This window comes from Portunus trituberculatus, chromosome 40 (genome assembly GCF_017591435.1).
Source record: "Portunus trituberculatus isolate SZX2019 chromosome 40, ASM1759143v1, whole genome shotgun sequence".
Classification (NCBI taxonomy): Eukaryota; Metazoa; Arthropoda; class Malacostraca; order Decapoda; family Portunidae; genus Portunus; species Portunus trituberculatus.
The window spans coordinates 13,542,842-13,568,647 of record NC_059294.1 but is presented as its reverse complement, the minus strand read 5'-3'; the positions used below and the strand labels follow the sequence as shown (position 1 = coordinate 13,568,647).

General features: G+C 37.1%; 1 protein-coding gene across 1 annotated transcript; it reads left to right on the top strand.

The window, feature by feature from the left end:
- Positions 1–106: 106 nt before the first annotated feature.
- Positions 107–24,509, top strand: LOC123515994 (chromatin complexes subunit BAP18-like). Its single transcript, XM_045274965.1, has 4 exons — positions 107–488; positions 8,414–8,508; positions 21,134–21,235; positions 24,076–24,509. Exons 1-4 carry the CDS (start codon positions 471–473, stop codon positions 24,326–24,328), a joined length of 468 nt encoding a protein of 155 aa, XP_045130900.1. The 5' UTR covers positions 107–470; the 3' UTR covers positions 24,329–24,509.
- Positions 24,510–25,806: the final 1,297 nt, after the last annotated feature.

Below are 25,806 nucleotides of genomic sequence, written 5' to 3'. Positions count from 1 at the left end.
AAGATTCTGAAGTTGCATAAAATTGCTTGATAGTAACCAGAATTAATATGAAAACTTGGCATGGTACTGAAGGGGTTAAATTAAAAGAAGAGCCTGTGAAAAAAAAAAGTTATATAGGTCCATTATATAGGTAACATATAACATAAATAATAGGATAACAAAGGGCCACCAGGGCCCATCTAGGTTATCCTGTAGGTAGTGCATTTCTTGATATCGAACTATTCCTTTCCTGACAGGAGATGATATCTGAGCCAGCTTAATCTTCATATACACTTTCCAAAATTCCATCATTAAAAAAAATAAATCATAAAAAAAGTAAAGGTTTGAGGGACTGTTGTGAAGGCAAACGCTAGGCTGGGAAGGGGACGCTAATACGTGCTCATCACAACAAGTCAACAATACACGCACGCATACTGAAGTGGTGGCGCAACCCCCAAGAAGCATAAACAGCGCCACTCTGCTGCGTAGACATGAATTCCGCTAGTAAAGTAAGTCTACTACGGAAATGTGTGTGTGTGTGTGTGTGTGTGTAATTTACAGGATCCCATCCATCCTAGTTTAGTGGTCTACTCTAGTGGTGGAGGTAACAGTGAGGTGGCGTTCCCGATAGGTAGTTCTGGTTCTGGTTTTGGTTGGTGTCGGAAGTAATGCCTTTTGGAACGGCACTTCCTGAAGTGTTTTCCTGTCGGTCCGGGATTTTGATATTGCTGTTTATTTACTGTTGTTATATTCACTGTTGTTTTTTTTTCATATTTCTTTTCTGTTTTTGTCTTTTTGTCCAAAATTCTAACAATATGTCTGGTATTTTCAATTTCACTGTTCTCATATAGCAACTCTGCTAGTATGGCATCTGTGTCTTCTTGGTATGGTCGTTGTAGGATTGGGTGTCTCTGTCTTTCTAAGTTGTAGGCTGGACAGTAAAGAATAAAATGTTTTAGATCTTCCACTGGGTCACCACACATATTACATTCTGTTGCCGCATTTATAAACCTTTGCCTATCTCCAAGATCCATATTGTTGGTCCTACATCGAAAGAGTATGATGGTAACCTCCCTGTTGTCATAGATCTTATCCTGCCCTACTATACTTTGCCTCATCTCCCTGTACATCTTCAGGCTTACTTTCCCTTCCATCTCCTGTTTCCACATCTTTGTGTCCCATTCCTTCACCTCCCTACTGATATCCAAGTAACTCTCAGCCTCCCCTCTTAATCCGATTAGCTGTCTGTATTCTAGGAGTCCTGATATCCATTTATTTTTCTTGTTTGAGTTTCTCATTTCCTCCATGTAGTGCTCTTGTCTCTCCTTCCTTTGTACTTTTTGTGTTTCTATTTTGTCATACTTTGTTCTTATTTTTGTGATTAGTTTGTGCAGTGTTTCTTGGGTCATTGGGGGCTGAGCCCAGATTTTTATAGGGAAGTCTAATGGATCCTTCTCGTGAAAAAACAACAACAACTCTATTTCTGTGCTTCCTTTAGCCTTGTGGTGACTTCAAAATGTGTCAAAATTAAATTGTATTATATCGATAGAGGCGTCATCCTGTGTTGTATTCAGTGAAAATGGAAAACTACATCTGAAGTTGAATTATCCTGGGCCAAAGAAAAAAACATCTCGAGCTAAAGCCCCAGATGACCAGGCCAGGCGGCGCCACTGATGCAGTGGTTCTGTTTGATTCATTGTTTAGCCAGATGTCTGATTTTACATAGTGCTTTGCCTCCATATTTTGTTTGTCTTACGGCTGTTTGCGAGGAACAGATATTTGCTTGCATTGTGGTGTATGTATATTTTTTTTTGTGTTTTTATTTTAATTATACTTTGTGTTTCAATTCATTCTGCATTCTTATTGTTTTATTTACTGTGGCTTAGTTCTGCTTTGTGCTTTACTTTTTTTTTATTCTTTGTTCTTATTGTTTTTATTTACTGTGCTTTTAGTTGTGCTTTGCGCTTCACTTTATTCTGCGATCTTATCATGTTATTTGTGTTCTATTTTTACATTAAGGTGGTCTCGATGGCAGATGAAAGATCATCGTAAAATATGCCCTTGTTCCTTACGTCACATGTGGCAAATTTGTGAGTAGTGATTGTATTGCCTGTGATATGTTTAATGAATGGTGTCTTGGCAATGAGGCTTGCACTGGTCTGCTTGCCACAGTTATTGACCAAATTATTGCTGTTCAAGGTAAGAACATCAGATTTGTTTGCCATGAGTGTGAGTCAAACAATCCTCCTAATTCATCAGGAAATACTGTTCAACTGAACACCGTGATGTGTACAGTTATCAAGTTGTTTCAGACTGTGGCTGATCTCACCAGTCAGGTCTTGGCCTTGGCTGCTGAGGTTAGGGAGCTTAGGAGCACAGTTCCTACCAGTTCAAGTGGTGCTCAAGGAGATGCTCCGTGTAACCCTGCTCAGTTACAATTGTGGATACATGAGAAAATGAGAGAACTGCATGAAAGGATAGCATTATTATATGTGGCATTTCTTCATCTGAGGGTGTAGACAAATTTAATGATATTTTCAAATTCCTTTACCCTAATATAAATGGTATTGTACTCTCTGATATTGTCACCTTGAAACTCAACCTTGTCTTTTGTAAAATTCTTAATCAGCACAGATCTGACCTTTTATCCAAATGTAATAAACTGGCTGGGTCTCAGTTTAGCTCAGTTTATATAAATAGAGACCTCACGTTTAAGCAGAGGAAGGAACTCAGGGAGAGGAGAGCATCAAGGGCAGCCGTGATAGCAGTACTACAGCTTTAGTTGCTCATTCTATTGTTGGTGCTACAAGTTTGAGCTCACCGGTTTCTAGTTCCACCCCTGCTGGTCAAACCTCGGTCCCTTTGTCCCCTCTAAGCCTGACCGCGGGTGGGTCAGTGAGGGACAGGGTCGTAAGTCTTCAGGCTGGCCAGTAAATTGTAGGGGTTTTAATTTGTGTTTGTCTTTTACAGTATTTTTACTTCTAAATTTTTATTGCTTAGTAAATAAGGTTGATTATGTTTGGGATTTTTGTGTCCATAATGATGTTGGTTTTGTGGGCATTGTGAAGAATTGGCTTATTAGAGAAGTTATTACTTCAGTTGTCAATATCCCTGAATTTTTGTATCTTAGAAATTGTTCACCTTCTGGTGTTGCTAAATATGGTGTGGGTTTATATTTAAGGAAGGATATAAAAGTAGGTCAGATTTTTAAGGATTATCCTTCAGGTTTATGTTTTAGTTGTGTATAGACCACATAGTTATACCCTTATGGAGCATGTTGAATTATTATCTTTTATCAGCTCTTTGTTCTGGTATAGAAATGGTTTTATTTGGTGATGTTAATTTACTGTTTATAGATTGGTCTGGGTTGGTACCAGTAGCCATCTCTGCCCTTAACAGGTTATTTCTTGACATGTTTAATTCTATTGGTCTAACTCATCTGGTCTTTTTCCCCACATTTCCTTAATCCAGGAATGTTTTAGACTTGATCTTTACCTCAGGTGATGACCATGTTTCAGATAATCCCTATGAAGAGAGACTGAAAAAACTTAGCCTGCATTCCATAGAGAGACGCAGGTTAAGAGGAGACTTGATAGAAGTATTTAAGTGGTATAAGGGTTTTAACAGAGGGGACATGAATTTAGTTCTTAGAATCAGTAGCAGGGACAGAACCAGAAAAATTCAGGTTTAGGAAAGAAATGGGAAGAAACTGGTTTTCAAACAGAGTGGTTGATGAGTGGAATGGTCTCAATGGGCATGTAGTCAGGGCTGAGTCAATAGGGAGCTTTAAAAGAAGGTTAGATAAGTTCATGGATGGGGAAGATAGATGGAATTAGGTAGATTAAGCACACTGGGACTGCCTCTTATAAACCTGGCAGCCTCTTGCAGCTTCCCTCCTTTCTTATGTTCTTATGTGTGTTGTGTTAAAACCTCAGGTTGTGGTTATGTGGGCATTTTATTTAAATGTTCTTTTTCTTCTACCTTGTGTCCTGCTGTTAACTTATCTAAAAATTTGGAGTGGTTTAGGTGTGATTTTAAACTAATTAACCCCTTACGTACATTTTTTTTTTTTTTTTTCCCTCTCTCCCTCCTTCCCCCCTGGCCGACCATTTCCAGGTATTTTTCAACTTTCACCAAGGGATTGTTTTTTCTTATGGAATTGCAGATCATATTTTTCTGCATCTGAACTTGAAATCCGTAACTCTCTAAGTGCTCTGGTTCGGGCCACCAAAGTCTGAAAAATTAAGAAATGTCCCATGCGGGCCAACGGAAAACAGATGTTTCACCTGTCAAATGCAAGTTTTTGCGTAAAAGTAATGAAAGATTGATGATTTGGATGTGTTGCACCACTCTAGCATGAGTGGTGTAACACAGGAAACATCATGACATCACATGTATGTCTGCATCATACAGATATCACCTCCTACAACCATACACACACAAAAAAAACAAATTCATGGCTCATTTCTGGTACACACAAAGTTTTGTGTGCGTATGTACGTGTGTATGTGCACGCCAGAGGTTTACATGGCTAGTTCTGTAGTGGTGCTCCGCTTTTTCACACATATTATTGCATGAAAAAAGGCTCTCACTGACTTCTCAGTGAGCACAGTGGTGTATGAATGTCCTGTGATGAAAAAAAACAGGAACATTTATGGAAAGTGTTGTCGCTAGATAGAAAATCAGTGAAAAGGAGTGGAAGACTCTAAGATGGCGGAGAAATATGCCATTTCAGCATTATTACCTTCGTCCTGTTATAAATGTAGCTCTAATTCTGGAGACCTAGCAAAGTTCATTAAGTGTTGTCTGTGTAACTGGTGGGCTCATATGAAATGTGTGAATTTGGCAGGGATTAAATCTGAAAATATCTGCAACGTGAGGTATCTGTGCGATGTTTGCTTCATTGAGGTGTCGTCTCTGAAGAAATTCATCAATGATGTTGAGGAATTTAAGTCTGATTTGAAGAGCATTACTGCTAAAGCTGACAAGATGATGGAAATAGTTAATAATAAGATGGCAAGAATGGAAGAGATAAGTATCAAGGTCGATGAGGCAACAGAAGGCTTGGCGGGAGTTGCTGAGTCGCTGAATTCTGCTGACTCGGAACATTCCACACCTTGGCAGGATGTGAAGAGGAAGAGGAGGATGAAAAGAACCTGCTTGTTGTAGGGGTAACTCAGGATTCTGAAGCAAATCTGAAGAATGAAGTTTCTCATGCTTTGGATGGAATGCAAATTAATGATACAAAGTTTGCTAATGATGGCAAAAAAAATAGTGATGAATTTTGCCAATGAGAGTCTGAGAAATGAGGCAGCCCAGAAACTGGAGAATGTTGAAAAGTTGACAACTAAATCAGTTCAGAAAATTAAACCCAAAATAATGCTATGTAATGTCCATAAGGAAGAGACTAAGGAGGGTATCATTGATACAATCATTGCGAGAAATGACTACCTTCAAGCAGTTTCTGATATCAAGTCAAAGATTGAGAATATTTTTTGCAAACCAGCAGCAGGGTGCACAGTTCATCACATCATGAAATGTGATCCAATGATAAGACAGCTGTTACATCAGCATCAGGACAGGATTAAGCTTGAGTTGGGAGTTTACCAGGTTCACGACAGGTATCATGCACTTATCTGTTACCATTGTCAAAGGTATGGTCATACAGAGACAAACTGCAATGCCAAGAAAAATGGTGAGCATCCCATTTGCTTTAAATGTGCAGGCAACCACAAGTCCAAGGTTGGCATGACGACAACACGACTCTCTCGACGCCTGACTCTCCATCTAGCAGCAGGAGCCCCGAAAAAACATCTGAAGGAGCAACATCGAGTCAACATCACAAGGAAAATACTCGAAGATAACACGGAGATCCTCACGACATGCCCTGACACAAGATGACTTCCTATCCTAGAAGCGCTCTTTATCAAAGCAACAAATCCAACTTTAAACCAACAACAAGAGGACTTACAAGCGCTACCAAGTGCGCGTAGAGCAAGATGGACAAGCAGCTCTTGGCATGCCGACACGATACCCGTTAGCCAATCAGATGTGAGGATGCACAGCAGTACGACCACCCAACCGGTATAAATACAGCCGCGCTCTCCACCCAAATCATTCTCTCCTGCTCCACCGAAGAGAACACCAGCTACTGAGGTAGGGTCTAGGACTCGAAATCGCGATCTAGCGACTATGACTAGCTTTGGCGAAGTCATACAGCCATTCACAAAAGAGAATAAGGCTATAATAAGACATAGAGAAAATGTCTCAAAGAAAATATTAAAGGCTTAATTAGCTATCACCTTTAACGAAACATATATATATATATATATATATATATATATATATATATATATATATATATATATATATATATATATATATATATATATATATATATATATATATATATATATATATATATATATATATATATATATTTGAAACATTATTGGTGCCAGCACTGACCCTTGTAGTACGCCACTAATTACTGTGGTTCAACTTGATGGGGTGTCTCTTATCACTGTCCTCATTTCTCTTTCTATAAAGTAGTCCCTCATCCAGCTTAAGATACTTCCCTGTACTCCTCCTACCTGTTCTATTTTCCATTGGAGTCAAGTTCCGTGTAATACTATGTGAAAAGCCTTTTTAATATCTAAATACACTATGTCCACCCATCTATCTCTCCCTTATACCTCATCTGTTACCTGTGCATAGAAACTTAGTAGATTTGTTATACATGATCTTCCTTTTCTAAATCCAAATTGGGAGTTATTTATGATTAATTTTCCTCCAGATAATCCAGCCATTTTTCTTTAGTCACAATTTCACAGAGCTTTCCCACAACATAGTCAGTGACACAGGTCTATAATTCAAGGGCTCAGTTCTTTTCCCTCCTTTATGTATTGGAACTATATTTGCTCTTTTCTATTCCCTTGGTACTTTCCCTTCCGTTAATGAGCTGTTGATCTACCAATTGTTTTCTATATTCTCTCAGTGTCCATCTTGAGACTCCTTCTGGCCTCATTACTTTTCTTACATCTACCTTTTCTACCAATTAACTAATTTCCTGTTTATGCACCATAATGTTCATAACCCTTCCTGCATCACCTTATTGTTTTGTTCTATAAAATCTCCTACACTAAATACTGATCCAAAGCTCTCCTTCATCAGTTCACTCATTTCTTCCATTGTTTCATATGCTGTATCCTGTTTCCTTTAGTTAACTTAGTGATTGTGTCTTGGGTCATCATTTTTCCATTTATATACTTGTAGAATAGCTTGGGTTCCTCTCCAAATTTATTTACAACATCTCTTTCAAACTTTCTCTCTTCCTCCGTCTTTATTTTAATATATTCGTTTTGTGCCTCATTATATTGTTTCCCATTCTCTTTGTTTCTTTGCTTCCGTAATTTCTTTCAAACAGCATCCTTTCTCTTCTTAGCTTTCACACATGTAGTGTTATACCATGTGTGTTTGCTCTCTTTAGCTCTGTATACCAGAACATACCTCCTTATCCCTCATTGTACTTGTCTTGGAAGATTTCTTACTTCTCTTGAACTGTCTTCCTTGCATGGTTTCTTTCCAATTTATACTACCAAAATACTCAATCCTTCAAAATTGGTTTTGCATGATTCAGTCTTCCTTGTTTGTCCCCCATCCCATCTCAAAATTTCCTGATCTTCCAGTTCAACTTCTAAGGCTACATGATCAAATTTTCCCATTGGGCTACGTTGTTTGATGGTTAGACAAGACTGTTTTTCATGAATATTAGATCCAACACTGATGATTGATTCTTCTTCCTCTCTATACCTTGTATATTCCTTCAACCATTCGTCCATTGTGTTTACTATTGCCAGTTGTAGCACTTCTTCCTCCAGCATAACTATTTAATTCCATTTTCTCCCAATTAACATGTTTGCAGTTTAGATGCCCCACAAGTAGTACTTTTCTGTTGGTTTTTAGCATATTGTCCAAGCACTTTAACACTTCAGTTTGCATTTCCTTGTGTACCTCAAGTTTCCATGAATTGGTCTTTGGTGGTATATATGTGACTATGATTTTCCTCCTTTCCTTCCCACTGGTCCTAAATGTTATACTTAAAACCTCTGCCAGTCCATCAAGTACTTCTTCCATGTATATATCCTCTTGAACTATTACCAATGTTCCTGCTTTTCCTTTCCTGTGTGGGGGGAGGTGAGGGTGGATACATGCACCTATATTTGTATCCTTACTGTATCAGTCTTTATTTTTCATCCTTTTTTCCTTCACATTTTTATCCTCTTACTTTTAAATCTTCTTTTTTTTTTTCCTGCATTACATGTACATGTACTTCCTTGATGAATTCATGATTATATTGTTAATGCTGAAGAGAATGTAATCAACATGATTGTTGTTGTATAAAGGAATTTTATTTTGTGATTCATTTTTTAAGGTTGGTGAGATCTTCCTGGCAGCAGGTACAGCCTTCAACAAACTAGCAGAACTCACCATGCAGCTTCATCCCACAGCTGAACAGTCACCTGCAGGGTAAGAGGTAGTTAATGGTGGTATTTTGTGTATGTGCACACACACACACACACACACACACACACACACACACACACACACACACACACACACACACACACACACACACACACACACACACACACACACACACACACACACACACACACACACACACACACACACACACAGATTACTGTGGAAGTTAGAGGAGAAGGGTGGCTTAAAAGGAAGCACATTGAGATGGATAGAAAATTATTTGAGGGGGAGAGAAATAAGGACGGTAGTTAAAGATATGAAGTCCAAGTGGAGAGCGGTAGAAAGCGGAGTGCCACAGGGGTCAGTATTGGCACCAATACTTTTCCTCATTTATATTAACGACATGCCAGAAGGAGTGAACAGCTACATAAATTTGTTTATGGATGATACGAAACTGTGCAGAGTTATAAAGCAAAAGGAGGATTGTGAAATACTGCAAGAAGACCTAAATAAGATCTGGGAATGGAGTAAGAAGTGGGAAATGGAATTCAATGTGAACAAAAGCCATGTCATGGAAATGGGAAAGAGTGAAAGACGACCTATGGGAATCTATAAGATGGGAGATGGTGTAGAACTGGAGAAAGTCAAAAAGGAAAAGGACTTAGGAGTGACGATGGAAGAAAACAATCAACCAGTAAGCCATATTGATAGAATTTTTAGAGAAACATATAATTTGCTGAGGAATATTGGAGTAGCATTTCACTACATGGACAAAGAAATGATGAAGAAATTGATAAATACTATAATAAGACCTAGATTGGAATATGCAGTAGTGTGGACCCCTCATAAAAAGAAACACATAAGAAAATTGGAGAGGCTACAAAAAATGGCTACAAGAATGGTCCCAGAACTTGAAGGGATGACATATGAGGAGAGACTAAAGGCTATGGATCTACCAACCTTGGAACAAAGAAGGGAGAGAGGAGACCTGATACAAGTCTATAAATTGATCAACGGAATGGACCAAGTGGATAATGAGAAACTGATCTTGAGAGAAGAATATGACATCCAAGCACAAGATCGCATAGTAAAAAGCTGAGAAAGGGAAGATGTCTGAGAGATATTAAAAATATAGTTTCCGCAGAGATGTATTGAGACGTGGAACAGTTTAGATGAAGAAGTAGTGTCTGCAACGAGTGTGCACACTTTTAAAGTAAGATTGGATAAGTGTAGATATGGAGACGGGGCCACACGAGCATAAAGCCCAGGCCTTGTAAAACTACAACTAGGTAAATACAACTAGGTAAATACACACACACACACACACACACACACACACACACACACACACACACACACACACACACACACACACACACACAACGAGTGTGCATAGTTTTAAAGAAAAATTGGATAAATATAGATATGGAGATGGGGTCACAGAAAGCCCAGGCCCTGTAAAACTACAACTAGGTAAATAAACACACACACACACACACATAGTGTAGTGGTTAGACACTTGACTCAAAGAGTTCGAGGAAAGGAAGGCAAATGGGCAAGCTCTTAATGTGTGGTGTTCAAGCAGTAAATAGGTTCGGGATGTAACTCGAGCGGTTGTGAGCTTTGGTGTGTGGAGTGTGTTGTGGAGAGAAGATGGTCTATGAGCTCTGAGCTCCGTAATGGGGAAGACTGGCTGGGTGAAGCTGGAGAAAGACAAGAGATTAATGACACACACAAACATAGATGGGATTTTATCTAGTAAATTAGAATTAAGAGATTACATAAAGAAAGAAGAACCAGATATTGTATGCCTGGTGGAAACAAAGTTAAATGAGGCAATAAAATAGACATAGATAAAAGGTATAATATATGGAGGAGAGAGAGAGTGGGTAAAGGAGGAGGAGGAGTCATGATGATGTTAAGGAAGGAGATAGTGGTAAATCAAGTGGAGTTTGGGAAGGAAAATCAGAAATACTGTATGTTAAGATGCATATTAACAAAAAGGAGTTAACAATCATTGGAACATATGTGCCACCAAAACAAACTCATGGACTAACCAAGAATATAGAGACATGATAGATGACACAATAAGGAGTCTTACAAGAATCATTAAGGAAAGGAGAAAAGTGATATTGATAGGAGATTTCAACTGTAAGGAGGTAGACTGGGAAAATTATGAAAGTGGTATGGGGAAGATGCCTGGGAGATAGATTCCTGAACCTAATGATAGATAATTTGATGGTCCAAAGAGTAAAGGAAAACACAAGATTCAGAGGAAACGATGAGCCGGCAAGATTAGACCTAGTTTTTACAAGGGATATACCAATTAACGATGATATAAGATACAAGTGCCCATTGGGAAAGAGTGACCATGTAATATTAGAGATGGATATAGAAGAAGGAAAGGAAGATAGAGATGAATCATACAAAGGAGACCGATTAAATTACAGAAAGGCTGATATTGAGAATCTCAAGAACTATTTTAAAACGTAAACTGGGAGGAGATGGAAAACTCATTAACGGTTCAAGAGAAATATAACTTATTTTTGGAAATATACAAAACTGGGGTCAGGGAATATGTTCCGAAATATAGACCTAAAGAAGAAGGAAAGAAAGATTGGTTTAATGCAAGATGTGCTAGGGCAAAGGAGAAACGAGATGGAGCATGGAAAAGGTGGAGAAGAAACAGAAATCCAGAAAATAAGGAAAACTTCAAAACAGCAAGAAATGAATATGCTAAGGTGAGAAAGGAAGAAGAAAAGAACTATGAAAAGGACATTGTCGAAAAATGTAAGGAACAACCAAAATTGTTCTACAGATTCATAAATGGAAAAATAAGACAAAAAGAAACAATAGAAAGGTTAAAAGGAGAAAACGGAATGGTGGAAGACCCAAAAGTATGGCAGAACTGTTAAATAGTAAATTTCATGAGGTCTTTACTAAGGAATCCAAATTTGAAAGACCACAGGGTAATAGAGACTGTCTATATGAAAGAGATTAAAGTAACCAAGCTTGAAATAAAAAGTTGATGACGGAATTGGATGAGGAAAAGGCAATGGGACCGGATGAAGTCTCAGGCAGAATACTGAAAGAATGTAGGGAAGAACTAGCAAGTCCAATATACAACATCATAAAATGCTCAATAGAAAATGGAACAGTGCCAGTGGAGTGGAAAAGAGCTGAGGTGGTTCCCATATATAAGAGCGGAAGGAAGGAAGAACCTTTAAATTACAGACCGGTATCACTAACTAGTGTAATATGCAAGATGTGTGAAAAAGTAATAAAGAAGCAATGGATCGAGTTTCTTGAAGACAACAAAATATTATCAAATAGCCAATTTGGTTTTAGAAAAGGTCGGTCATGTGTGACAAATTTATTGAGTTTCTACTCTAGAATAGTTGATAAAGTACAAGAGAGAGAGGATGGGTTGACTGTATTTATTTAGATCTAAAAAAGGCTTTTGATAAAGTGCCACATGAAAGATTACTATGGAAGTTAGAGGAGAAGGGTGGCTTAAAAGGAAGCACATTGAGATGGATGAAGAATTACTTAAGGGGGAGAGAAATAAGGACGATAGTTAAAGATATGAAGTCCAAGTGGAGAACAGTAGACAGCGGAGTGCCACAGGGGTCAGTATTGGCACCAATACTTTTCTCGTATATATAAATGACATGCCAGAGGGAGTGAACAGCTACATAAATCTGTTTGCGGACGATGCGAAACTGTGCAGAGTCATTAAACAAAAGAGGATTGTGAAATACTACAGGAAGACTTAAACAAGATCTGGAAATGGAGCAAAAAATGGGAGATGGAATTCAATGTGGACAAAAGCCATGTCATGGAAATGGGAAAAAGTGAAAGACGACCAGTGGGAATCTATAAGATGGGAGATGGAGTAGAACTAGAAAAAGTAAAAAAGGAAAAGGACTTGGGAGTGACAATGGAAGAAAATAATCAACCGGTAAGCCATATTGATAGAATTTTCAGAGACGTATAATTTGCTAAGGAATATTGGAGTAGCATTTCACTATATGGACAAGGAAATGATGAAGAAATTGATAAGTACTAAAATAAGACCTAGATTGGAATATGCAGGAGTTATGTGGACTCCCATAAAAAGAAACACATAAGAAAATTAGAGACTACAAAAATGGCTACAAGAATGGTTCCAGAATTTAAAGGGATGGCATATGAGGATCTACCAACCTTGGAGCAGAGAAGAGAGAGAGGGGATCTGATACAAGTTTATAAATTGATTAACGGAATGGATGAAGTGGATAATGAGAAACTGATCCTGAGAGAAGAATATGACTTTAGAAGCACAAGATCGCATAGTAAGAAACTAAGGAAGGGACGATGTCTGAGAGATGTTAAAAAATTTAGTTTCCCGCAAAGATGTGTTGAGACTTGGAACAGTTTGAGTGAGGAAGTGGTATCAGCAAAGAGTGTACATAGTTTTAAAGAAAAATTGGATAAGTGTAGATATGGAGATGGGACCACACGAGCATAAAGCCCAGGCCCTGTAAAACTACAACTAGGTAAATACAACTAGGTAAATACACACACACACACACACACTGCATAGTCACTGTGCCGACCAGACGTCTTTTGAGCAACTCACAGGGAAAAGCTACAAGAGTTGGAGACTGGCCTAGACATATGTACTGGGGGGAGGGGGCCATAGGTTCTCCTTTCTCCAAATTAAATAAGTTTTGAATTGTATATGCGGAAAGAAAAACAAGAGAGAGATGGAACAAAGTAGTGCTGCCAGACGTATGATGGAATCAAAACATACGCCATCGAGTGAAAACCAACAGTACATTGAGACTCCTGTTGGACTAAGAAAATTAACTGAGGATATTATGGACAAGGATTTTTCTGGATTCAGGGACGAAAGAGGTAGTGTGAGGAGGTTGATCAACATAGAAAGGGAGTTAAGGTACATGAAGGAAGTGATGTCAAGTCTAATGGACAAACAGGACAGACTGACAACAGAAAACACAGAGATGAAATTTAGATGGGTAGAATGTGAGAAGGTCAGTACAATCAATCAGGGATTAAAAGAAGAGATACAAGAAATAAAGAAACAAAATGACATATTAAAAGCCACATGCCAAGACTACGAAAACTCCTTAAGGAGCTTACAGGTTAAAGTACAGGATGGCATTGTGGACAGAGTAGAAGATAGATTGCATGAAAACAAGCTGAAGGAACTATAAAATGCATGGAAGCAGGAACAGGAAGAGGAAAAATTAAAATTTTCAGAGGTTGTAAAGAGACAAATTCAGGAAAAACATGAAAGTTGCTGTAATTCAACTACAGGCAACCCCAACTTAACGAAGGGGTTACTTTCCTGAAAAACCCTTCGTTAAGCGAATTTTCGTTAAGCGAACCAATTATAACAAGTTTAACCCCTGACTTGAGCTTCCATTGAGAGTAAACAAAGTGAGAGTGCATCATAGTACAGGAAACCCCCGCTTAACAAAGGGGTTACGTTCCTAAAAAACACTTCGTTAAGCGAAACTTCGTTAAGCGAACCGATTATAACAAGTTTAACCCCTGATTTGAACTTCCATTAAGAGTAAGCAAAGCGAGAGTGCATCATAGTACAGTAAAAGGTTTAATGAAAGTAAAAATTATGAAGTTAAACATTTAGGTAGTTTAATTTAAGTCATTATAATGTACACTAATGTATGTATGTACGTAACTTTATAATGTTGATGATCTTAACTTTATGAAGGGAGGGAGAGTGAAATGGGAAATACACTAACCGGCAACCTGTGGAATGTAAACAAAGTGCGCATCATGGTACCGCATACAAAACTTATGTACCATATTTCCACAAGGCTTTCCATTTTATCCATTGTAGAGTCACGAGTTCAGGTGGTTCTTTTAGCTTTCAAGGAAGATACGGTCTCACCAGCCTTCTTAATAGAGTCTGCTGACTTAAAAATAGTAGACAGTAGATGGAGTCAAGATGGTGGCGAGCAATGTTATTAGTTTTCTGGCCTCTCTCGTGTCTGTGAATAATACCCAGCTTCACTTCGAGAGTAAGACACTTCCTAGTCTTCTTAGGAACGTTAGGCCACATTGCAGGGCGTTTTGGTGGTAAGTTGAACTAGGGAAGATGAGCTACTGGTGACGCTGTTATATTTTGACTGGGGAGTGAGTGGTGTGCGTGATCTTGATCTTGATCTTGATGCTACAGGTGACGCCGAATTTCTTCTTAGTCAGGTCTTTGTATCGGCAGTGCCTGTGTTGTCCATGAGAGGCTTGATCTTGATCTTTATTCTACAGGTGTCTCAGGATTTCTCCTGAGGCAGGCCTTAGTACCAGCAGCTCCTGGTGTATTCAAAAGCCTGTCAGCTTGCATGATACACTGGGGCTTTCAAATTTGGAAAAAAATACCTGGATAAAACTTCGTTAAAGCGAGTTTGGTGTTCGTTAAACGAGCAGATGGTAGTAAAATGAAACGTTCGTTGTAGTGAAATTTCGTTGCGTGAACCTTCGTTAAACGGGGTTGCCTGTACAGTAAAAGGTTTAATGAAAGTAAAAATTATAAAGTTAAACATTTAAGCAGTTTAATTTAAGACTAAGTCATTATAATATACACTAATGTATGTATGTACGTAACTTTATAATGTTGATGATCTTAAATTTATTAAGGGAGGGAGAGTGGAGCGGGAAATACGCTAGCTGGCAACCTGTGGAATATAAACAAAGGGCGCATCATTGTACCGCATACAAAACTTATGTACCACATTTCCACAAGGCTTTCCATTTTATCCATTGCAGAGTCACGAGTTCAGGTGGTTCTTTTAGCTTACAAGGAAGATATGATCTCACCAGCCTTCTTACTAGAGTCTGCTGACTTAAAAATGGTAGACAGTAGATGGAGTAAAGCCATGGTAGGAAGCAATGCTGTTAGTTTTCTCGCCTCTTGTGTCTGTGAATAATATCCAGCTTCACTTCGAGAGTAAGAGACTTCCTGATCTTCTTAACAACGCTAGGCGACATTGCAGGGCATTTTGGTGGCATGTAGAGTGAGGGAAGACGAGCTGCTGCTGACGCTGTTATTGTTTTGAACTAGGGGGAGTGAGTGGTGCGCGTTTTGTCCACGAGAGGCGCTGGTGTATTCTAAAGCCTGTCGGCTTGCGTGATACGGCCAGGCTTTCAAACTTGGAAAAAAATTACCTGGATAAAATTTAGTTAAAGTGAGTTTGGTGTTCGTTAAATGAGATGGTAGTAAACGAAAACCTTCGTTGTAGCGAAATTTCATTGTGTGAACCTTCCTTAAGTGGGGTTTGCCTGTAATTAAAGAGAAAGAAGACCCGGTGTGGGATACAGTGGATAAGAGAAAAAGCTTCATGATCTTGGGGATGAAGGAAAAGAAAAATCCAAATAAATTCACGAGAGAACATGAAGAGAGAGAATTGGCCAAGACTGTTATCAAACAAGTTCAAGACAGCATACAAAAACTAGACCAGGAGGTGGAGGAAGTGATCAAGTTAGGAAGATACAGTGAAAGGGCTAGGAGACCAATGAAAGTGAGAATGAGATCCCAAGTGGCAGTAGAGGAAATTATGGCTAGAAAAGGGAAACTGGGCGATAATATTGAACACAAAGATATATGGATATAAAGAGATATAAACCTAGAGGATAGGGAAAAGGAGAAAGTGATAAGAAGTGAAACTAAGGAAGAAAAACTAGAAAAGGACAGAGATCGAGAAGAAAAATTTTCACTGGAGGGTCCTGGATATGAGACTAAAGAAGTGGTACCTACGGAAGAAAGAGGAAGTCATGGAGGAGGCAAGAAATTAAGAGTGACTTATACCAATATAGATTGGTTGTTATCAAGCATGTTGGAGGTTAGGGATTATTTTAAAGAGAAAAAGCCGGATGTAATGTGCATCGTTGAAAGAAAACTAAGAGAGCAGATCTACGTTAACTTTAAAGAGGAGGGATAGAATAGCTGGAGGAGGGACAGGAAGGATAAAGGGGGAAGAGGAGTGCTAATTGTGGTTTGTGATAATATATGTGTGGAGGATGTGCAATATGGAGAGGACAAAGTGGAAGTAATGGGAGTAACAATCAAAACAGAGGAATCAAAGAAGAGAAAAACTATAGTTACATATGTGCCACAAATACATGGGGAACTGAAGAACATAAAGATATGCAAAGAGAGGTGATTAAGTGGCTAGATAACATGATAAGATGAGATAGCAGAATACTTTTAGTTGGAGACTTTAGCTGCAAAAATGTAAACGGGAGAGAGATGGAAGTACATAATGGATAATGCTGGACAGTAGAGCGAGGAAGTGTTACAATTGACTATGGTTAATACAGGGTGGGGCGCAGAAACTTCCCGATTTGAAATGTGTCTGTTTATGGCAACACTAGTTGTGGTAGAGTGAGGAGGGGCTAGCAGGGAGGGGGAGGGTGGGAGGTTTGTGTTCACACCAGTGTCAGTTGGAAATATGCAGTGGTCAAGGAAGGAGCGTGCTTTTGCTGTCGAGGCGTATTTCTCTAACAGCCGTTCTGTCATCACAGTGCAGTGTGCCTTCAGATGTCACTTTGGAATTCCTCCTCGAGGCCATGTTCCTGATCACAAATCAATTTCATTGTGGGTGGATGCCTTCAGAGAAACAGGAAATGTGTCCAAAAGAAGAAGAGGACCAACAAAGACCGTTAGAACACCTGAGAATGTGGAACGGGTCCGCCTGTCTATGTTGCAGTCCCCTAGGCATTCTGCTCAGAAACATTCAGCTGCTCTTGGCATGTCAACACGTTCTCTTCGTCGAATTCTCCATGATGAACTCCATCTTCACCCATATAAAATGGTTTTGGTCCAACAACTGACGGAACGTGATTATGTAACCCGAGAAACATCATGTGAGCAGCTGGTTGACACCTTACCCAACGGTGCACTTGTGTTCTTCTCAGATGAGGCACATTTTCACCTTAGTGGCTGTGTGAACAAGCAGAATATGAGATACTGGTGTGAAACAAATCCCAGAGAACTTCATGAGAGGCTCCTTCATTCAAATCGTGTCACGGTATGGTGTGTAGTGTCAAGAGTAGGCATCATTGGCCCTTACTTTTTCCAAGAAAACGGTGGTGCCGTAACAGTGACTTCAGAGCGCTATGTGACAATGCTCAGGGAGTTTTTTATGCCAGCTCTCATTAATATGGACCTGGATAATGACAACGTGTGGTTCCAGCAAGATGGGGTCACAGCCCACAGTGCACGCATTTCAGTGGGATTCCTGAGAGAAGCTTTTCCCAACCGACTGATTTCCCTGAGAGGAGACTTAAACTGGCCTGTGCGCTCACCTGATTTAGCTTCCTGTGATTATTTTCTGTGGGGATATCTCAAATCCCTGGTTTATAACGACCGTCCACAGACCTTGGAAGACCTACAGAACGCCATCCGAACTGAAATAGCCAATATACCGCTCAACATGTTGGGAGAGTAGACCAAAGCTTCCAAAATCGTCTGAATCAGTGTATTGACAATGGAGGTGAACATTTAAAAGATATTTTCTTTAAAACAGTGGTAAAGTAAATCTCCCATGATGTGTGAAAGGCATAAAAGAAGAATAAAGAATTGTGAAGTGTGAACCGGTTTTTATTTCATTCTCATATCGGGAAGTATCCACGCCCCACCCTGTACAGTGGATCAGTGGGTGGAGGAGTCAACAAGGTACAGGGAGAAAGAAAAACCATCGTTGCTTGACCTAGTATTCACAAAAACCAGAGCCCCCTCCAATCATACAATACCCTAGTCCAGTGGGAAGAAGTGATCATGTGACATTAGAGATGCAAATTCAGGAGGAAGATGGGATAAGTTACAAAAATGACTACAAAGGAGAAAGAATAAATTATGCAAGAGCGCATTTTGAAAAATTAAGGATCCATTTTGCTAATCATGACTGGAGAAAAATTGTGAACAGAAAGACAATAGAAGGGAAATATGACATAATCTTACAGAAATATAATAGAGTAAAAAAATTTGTAACTGTTTATAGAGTTAAGAAAAAATACATGCTTGGTACAGTGCTAGGTGCATACAATCTAAAAAGGCAAAAGATAAAGCTTGGAAGAAACTCACAAAACAGAGAAATGACTGTAACAGACGGCATTACAGGGATGTGAGAAATTAATATATTAGAGTAAGAAGAGAGGAAGAAAGAAACTTTGAGAAATATGTGGTGAATAAAAGCAAAGACAATCCCAAACTTTTCTACAAGTTTATAAATGGCAAAATGAAGAACAAGGAAACAATAGAAAAAATAAGTAAAGGAGGGACGGCATACCAAAATAGAGATGGAAATGTGTGAAATAATGAATGAGTGTTTCAAAACGTTGTTCACTGCAGATTTAACAGAACCTAAAAGGACATTAAACTGCCTAAATGTTTAACTTCATAATTTTTACTTGCATTAAACCTTTCACTGTACTATGATGCACTCTCGCTTTGTTTACTCTCAGTGGAAGTTCAAGTCAGGGTTAAACTTGTTATAATCGGTCCACTTAACAAAGTTTTACTTAACGAAGTTTTTTAGAAATGTAACCCCTTCGTTAAGCGGGGGTTGCCTGTACCTCAGACTTTGTGCTACGACGTTAAATGTAGGCTGGCTGCTTGTTCATTGGTGATGACCATGCTCTGTGCTCAGATCACAAAGATTTTTTTTGCAGTACCATCAGTTGTCCCATTGCAGGAATATTTTGGATTTTGTGATGTGTAAAAGATCTCTTTCTTACTCATTAGATCACAATAGCACTGTGCTCTCTGTAGAAGGGTATTGCTAGTGATCACATATCCAGCATGTGATCATCAGAACTATTGGTGAGCTACACACATACAAGATGAAAACTTTGAGTAATGTCTTTTATTTTATGAAATTGAGATTTATGCAGAACACTTGCATTAGCTTTATGCTGTATTTCACTGGAAGGACTTTTCTGAAAACGATAGATATATTAAATCATTGCTAATAGGCTTGGTGTGTTTTGACACTTCACTATTCAGATGGTAGATAATTAAGATTTTTTTATATTCTAGGATTGAATCACTATAATTTAAAAAGATTACAAAACTATAAATGTTGTCCTTTTAGGGTTGAGTACAATTAAAGATGAAATCAGAGAACTTGGATGCTCTTCGCCTGAATCGTACATTTAGAAAAAGTTTTGTCTTCTATCCAACTGATCAATATTGATGTCATCACTCAAGATGTACTCAAATAAATTTTTTTCCCTAGAAAATAAAAGTTTCCCTTTGTGAAGGCATGTGTTTTGATATTATGATGTTAGATTTCAAAACTACTCGTTGAATTGACTTTGTAAAATACTATGAATGAATGTAGTTCAGAATACCCATGGAAGATCTTACCTGCCTCCTACATTTTATTCTTTCATTTATTTATTTATTTTTACTACATATGTATCATGTATATATAGTTTGCAGTTTCAGTTTGAAAGAACTTATTATACAAGTGTTTGGGTAATTATTTGAATTAAATTAATATCCCTGGTACACTGCATTACATTTGCTGAATCAGTTGCTATATGAAGTTCATTGGGTCAAAATTTGGACTGTTATTACATTGGTATGTTTTTGTATTACATGATCCCTGTGCAGCACACTGGATCATCCTTGTGTATGAGAAGAGTGGAGATGCCTTAATTATTTGTATTTATAATGGAAAACATTTAGTATTTGTTGGTTGACATCTGCCATACCACATTTTTTCAGCACTTACACTTATGTATGTATGTAGTCTGTAGACAAATTGAAAGTGTCAAAAGATATACCAAACTACAGTATACTTTAATAGTGCCTTTGTGGGAAGTGATTGCTCTTCAGGTCAACCTAAGTTGACACGTTTACACTGCCTGAGGGTCCATGCTGCTGTTATCTGGTTTTGTCATTCAAGATACTGTTTTGTGTTCTGCCTACCTTGTGGTAGTAAAATGGAGGAAATAGTGTATGCTTATCAGAATTGTGCTTTGTTGTTTTTGGAAAAGTGAGATCTTTCCATGCTAGATTCTTAAAGAGCTTACAAGGTCAAGTTGATAGTGTAACAGAAAAATGTTTAGCTGATATCCCTTGGTATAGTGGAATCCTTGTTATCCACAATCCTTGGGAATTGTATATTCCTGGTTACTGACTTTTAAATATACTTGAGCTTTACTCTATTTATTGTCTTGCATCTCTTGCTCCTGGTATACACAGTTTGTTTAATTTAACTCATGTTTATTCACATTAGATATTTTGGGAGAAGAGACCAGCCAGCTAGTTTTGTTGCTGATTCAAATAGTCACAGCAAAACAGATCCAATGTCAGGCAGTTTACAGACCAATGCTTGTGTCTGAAAATGGCAAGCATGATGCCAGGTTAAATAACATGTGATACTTAAGGTACATTTTGTTATCTATACTTTTTTATTTGCTTGAGCTTTCAAGTGCTGGAAAATTGGGATTCCACTGTATTTTGAAATTATCTTATATGTAATTTATGCAATTTTCACTCAGTATAGAGAACCTTCCTCTTCATTATATATATTTTTCAATTATCAAACTTATTGTATTGTACATTTTCTTTAAGCCATAATGAAAGGCTTTTTGTGTATTTGATGCTTAATAGCATAATTATTTTCCCCAGCACAAAATGGACTGATGAAGAAATAGAAATGCTGCGCTCTTCTGTGAAGAGGTTTGGTGATGATCTAAATATTATCAGTCAGAGGATAAAATCTCGCACTGTGTAAGTGAAGTCAAGTATACTGTCCATAAGATCAATCATATATATATATATATATATATATATATATATATATATATATATATATATATATATATATATATATATATATATATATATATATATATATATATATATATATATATATATATATATATATATATATATATATATATATATATATATATATATATATATATATATATATATATATATATATATATATATATATATATATATATATATATATATATATATATATATATATATATATATATATATATATATATATATATATATATATATATATATATATATATATATATATATATATATATATATATATAGGTATCTTGGCAAGGCAAGTTGTTCTCCTGTGCTATATTGTATAGACAATATAGCACATACTTAGTCTGGTTATAATCTGGCTACCATGTCACACAAGTATCAGGTTTTTGTGTTTTTTTCATAAATCCACTTTCATACCTTTTTCACATATTACTATATTTTGACACTTCTTCATGAAAAGATTATAGTGATGTAAAGATAACAGCTGTAAAGACAAGATTTTTTTTTTTTTTTTTTTTCAAGAGGAAGACTTGCCAAGGGCAGTGAAATATTAGAAAAAACGCCCACTGAAACTGGAGGTTCCCTGAAAGATCTAGAAGGAATAAGCCAAAAGATAGGGACAAATGTCTTGAAACCTCCCTCTTACAAGAAGTCAAATCGTAAGAAGATGGAAATACAGAAGTAGGCAGGGAGTTCCAGAGTTTACCAGTGAAAGTTATGAATGATTGAGAATATTGTTTAACTCTTGTATTAGAGGGTTGGACAGAATAGGGATGAGAGGAAGAAGAAAGCCTTGTGCAGTGAGGCCGCAGGAGGAGGGGAGGCATGTAGTTAGAAAGATCAGTAGAGCAATTAGCATGAAAATAGTGATAAAAGATAGTAAGAAATGCAACATTTCAGCGGTGAGAAAGAGGCTGAAGACAGTCAGTCATAGGAAGGGAGTTGATGAGACGAAAAGCTTTCAATTCCACCCTATCTAATAAAACTGTATTAGTGGAACCACCCCCCCTCCCAAACATGCGAAGAGTACTCCATACAAGGACAGATAAGGCCCTTGTACAGAGTTAGCAGTTGGAAGGGCAATAAAAACTACTCCATTTACTTATCATTAAGTGTTTATGCTAAGAAGGAGAGAGGAGGGCAGAGAAAAAAAAGAGATGCCAACAGTAGGTAGATATGGCTGATACTTGTTAAAGCAGTACAAAACTTGGGATTGTAAGAATTTAAGACTAGATGCAAACTCGGGAGGGTATTGTATATGTTTGTTGTGTTATCTAAAATTAGTAATGCAAATGTGCTCATTTTATGTATTTTCAGAAATTTTGGATTTTTTATTAATAGATCTGGAACTAGTTAATTTTTTCGCCCATAGGTTTTTTAGCCACCATAACGTACATTTGCCCTAAAATGCTACAGTAGAACGAATTATGTTTGTCACATACCTTACTGAACATGTTTTGTGGTTGATTGGACGAACATATTGGGAAAGAAGAACCAAGGTGAAACGATGGATTTTATTTCCAAAGAAGAAAGCAGTAACTCAGAATGTAAACAGACAAGTGATAATTCAGGGAAGTCATTGGAAAACATGATGTAAACAGGCAAGCAAGAACTCAGGGAAGACATTGGAAGACATGATGTGAACATACAGTCTTTAAGTGTCATACTGAGATTTGGCATCAGAACATGATTCTTTGTTTCATATATGCCAGGATTTATGTATTGATATGTTAGCTGCATACCTTCAATAAATAAAGTAAGGTCATACGGAGGAAAAAAAATAGTATTCATCCCAAGTGATGATACACCCCAAACCCAAGATAATGTGCATGATTACTTAATTTTGTCATATTTTTTTCTTCCATTCTGCTTAATTACTGTAATTAGTAGTTTCTAAAAGTTTATTACTTAGTTTGATAGTGCACAAATGACAAAGATTCTTTTCCAGCTGATGTTTTATGTGTAAAATTCAATCAATTAGTGAATCTTGCAGTTTTTCTTGGACCATAGCAAACGCCCATATTAGTTCCAGCATTCTTGAGATAAAAAGAACTACCATTATGTTACTAATTAAGATGACAAGAGAACATCACTCCATCCATACACATACTGTAGACAGTGTGGTGTAGTGGTTAGCAAACTCGTTTCACAATTGAGAAGCCTTAGGTTTGAGAGACAGGCATGTGTAGTCCTGTTCACCAGTAGCAAGTAGGTACAGGATTTAAGTCAGCAGGCTGTATTATATGTGATATGTGAGCCTTCATAGTAACTAGGTATTTCTCCATAGGTTATACCAAGTTTGTCTTGTTTTCACTCAGTTTAGTCAGCATGGTAGCTGAATTTGAAAGATTTTTACTGAACTCACCTTTCTGAGCCATTATTTTATTGGATATTTTGTTACCTTACCAACTTCTGTGGAATTCATGCATATAGAATGCCAATTTATGGAAGTTTTACTGTAGATAAATAGGGATATAGATTTAATTGAAATTAATTAAAGCTGACAAAAGGCAAGAGGAATGGTTCTGACATGTTTCTCATCCATATGCACAAATCCAAGCTGCTTTAGCAGTAGTGTGCATATTCACTAGTATGATCAAGAGTCAGCCTCTGATCAATCTTAGAAAGCAGTTGAAATAACTCAGTGTGATGAAGTTGTATGTGTGTGTATATATATATATATATATATATATATATATATATATATATATATATATATATATATATATATATATATATACACATATATAAAATGAAATTTTTACGTCTTTCAGCACACAGATACGATCAGCACTGAAAAAGAAGGCTTTTGAGGATGCAGGCATCTCTCCACAGACTGCTGTTGCATTACAAGCTCAACAAAATACAGCAGCTCAAGCTGGAGCCAGCAGTGGTGGAGGTAGTATGTTAGGAGGACGTGATGTAACTCTCAACATGCTTAATGCTTCAGAATCTGAAGTAGATGTAGAAGGAATGGGTGGAGTTGGTATGGATTTTGAAGGAGCAAATGAAGTTGTCACTTCTTAAAATCAAGTAATTTTAATGTAGCTATAAATATGTTACTTTTAGGGTGATAAAATGCATTGTTTTATATACCATGGTAAGAATAAAAAAAATTGCCTTTATATCATGACCATTTTGGAAAGCTGAGTTTGATTAAACCTTTAATTTAAAGAATTTGTAAATCCAAAGATATTCCCTTGAATATTTTACTGGTTTTCTTAACCTGTAAAGCCCTGCCTACACCTTGCGTAGGAATTGCTTGTTTGACCAGAGGGATTGTAGTACAGATACCATAGAACCACATTCTGTGAATGTCTTCATCGTAATATTTTCTTCCGTTGTGACAAGTTATTTATTGTTCCTCGTGATTTATGAATGCAAAATACACACTTAACAGATATGGAGCTCAAAATTATTTTTACTTAGAAAAAAATATGTTGAAAGTAATTCAAAGAAAAACATTTTTAAGCTGTATGACTGACATTAGTAATGCTTAATTCCCCTCTTACAGTGTATTTATCACACATTAACATTTCCTAGAATAATAACCCCTCACAACCATGTGACTACCTCAGTATTTGTAAATGCTTTGGTCTCTCACTATTTTGCAAGTACAGGTAACTCTTGATTTACGTGTTTAATTTACGCATTTTTTATTAATACGTGACCGAAAAAATATTATAATTAATTAAATTTGCATGATTGGTTTGCTTATACGCGATTTAGCCCAACCGCATCTTCAAACAGCGCCAGACGCAATTTCAAACCTTGCCAGAGAGTGGACAGCAACGGCGAGTGCTTGTGAGGGGTGAAGACATTTGCGTCCTACGTTTATTTTTTTACTAGTGTTTACCTTTATACTGTGGGGTTATTTTTGATAAGTGGATTTTTGATAAAGTGGAAAAGCTGAGAGGAAGATGTTGACTGACTGTGGTGTGAGTGGTGAAGGCAGTGATGCAGTGAGTGTTGTGTTTACGTATTCTTTGTTTTGTTGTTTTCTCTTATTATTTTTTTGTTTTCTCTTATTATTTCTTGCTTTTCCCTTTACTTTAAATACACTTCTAGTATTTAGAATGGTAAATAATAAAATCATGTTAATTTAGTAAAAATAAATAGACTATTTTGTAGGAATTATTTTGGACCACATCCCACATCCACCCTATTATCTATTGTTTCTTATGAGAATTGCAAGTTTATTTTATGCGAATTTTGATATATGCGATGCCTATTGGAATGCATCTATTGCGTAAATCGAGTTACCTGTACATAGAACAATATCTATCGTCCACCAAGTTCATAGTTATTCATTTCGAACTTACAAGTACATATTATTAAACAATCTGAAGTTCAAATTTATTTTCTCATTAATGAAATCACATCAGAAATATTTTTAAAAATATTTCTTTAAAAATATTTCTCATCTATTTTATTTGAAGTATTATGCCTTAATTTAAAGGCAATTTGTATCTTGTTGCTAGATGTCAAAGATCATATAGGATTAG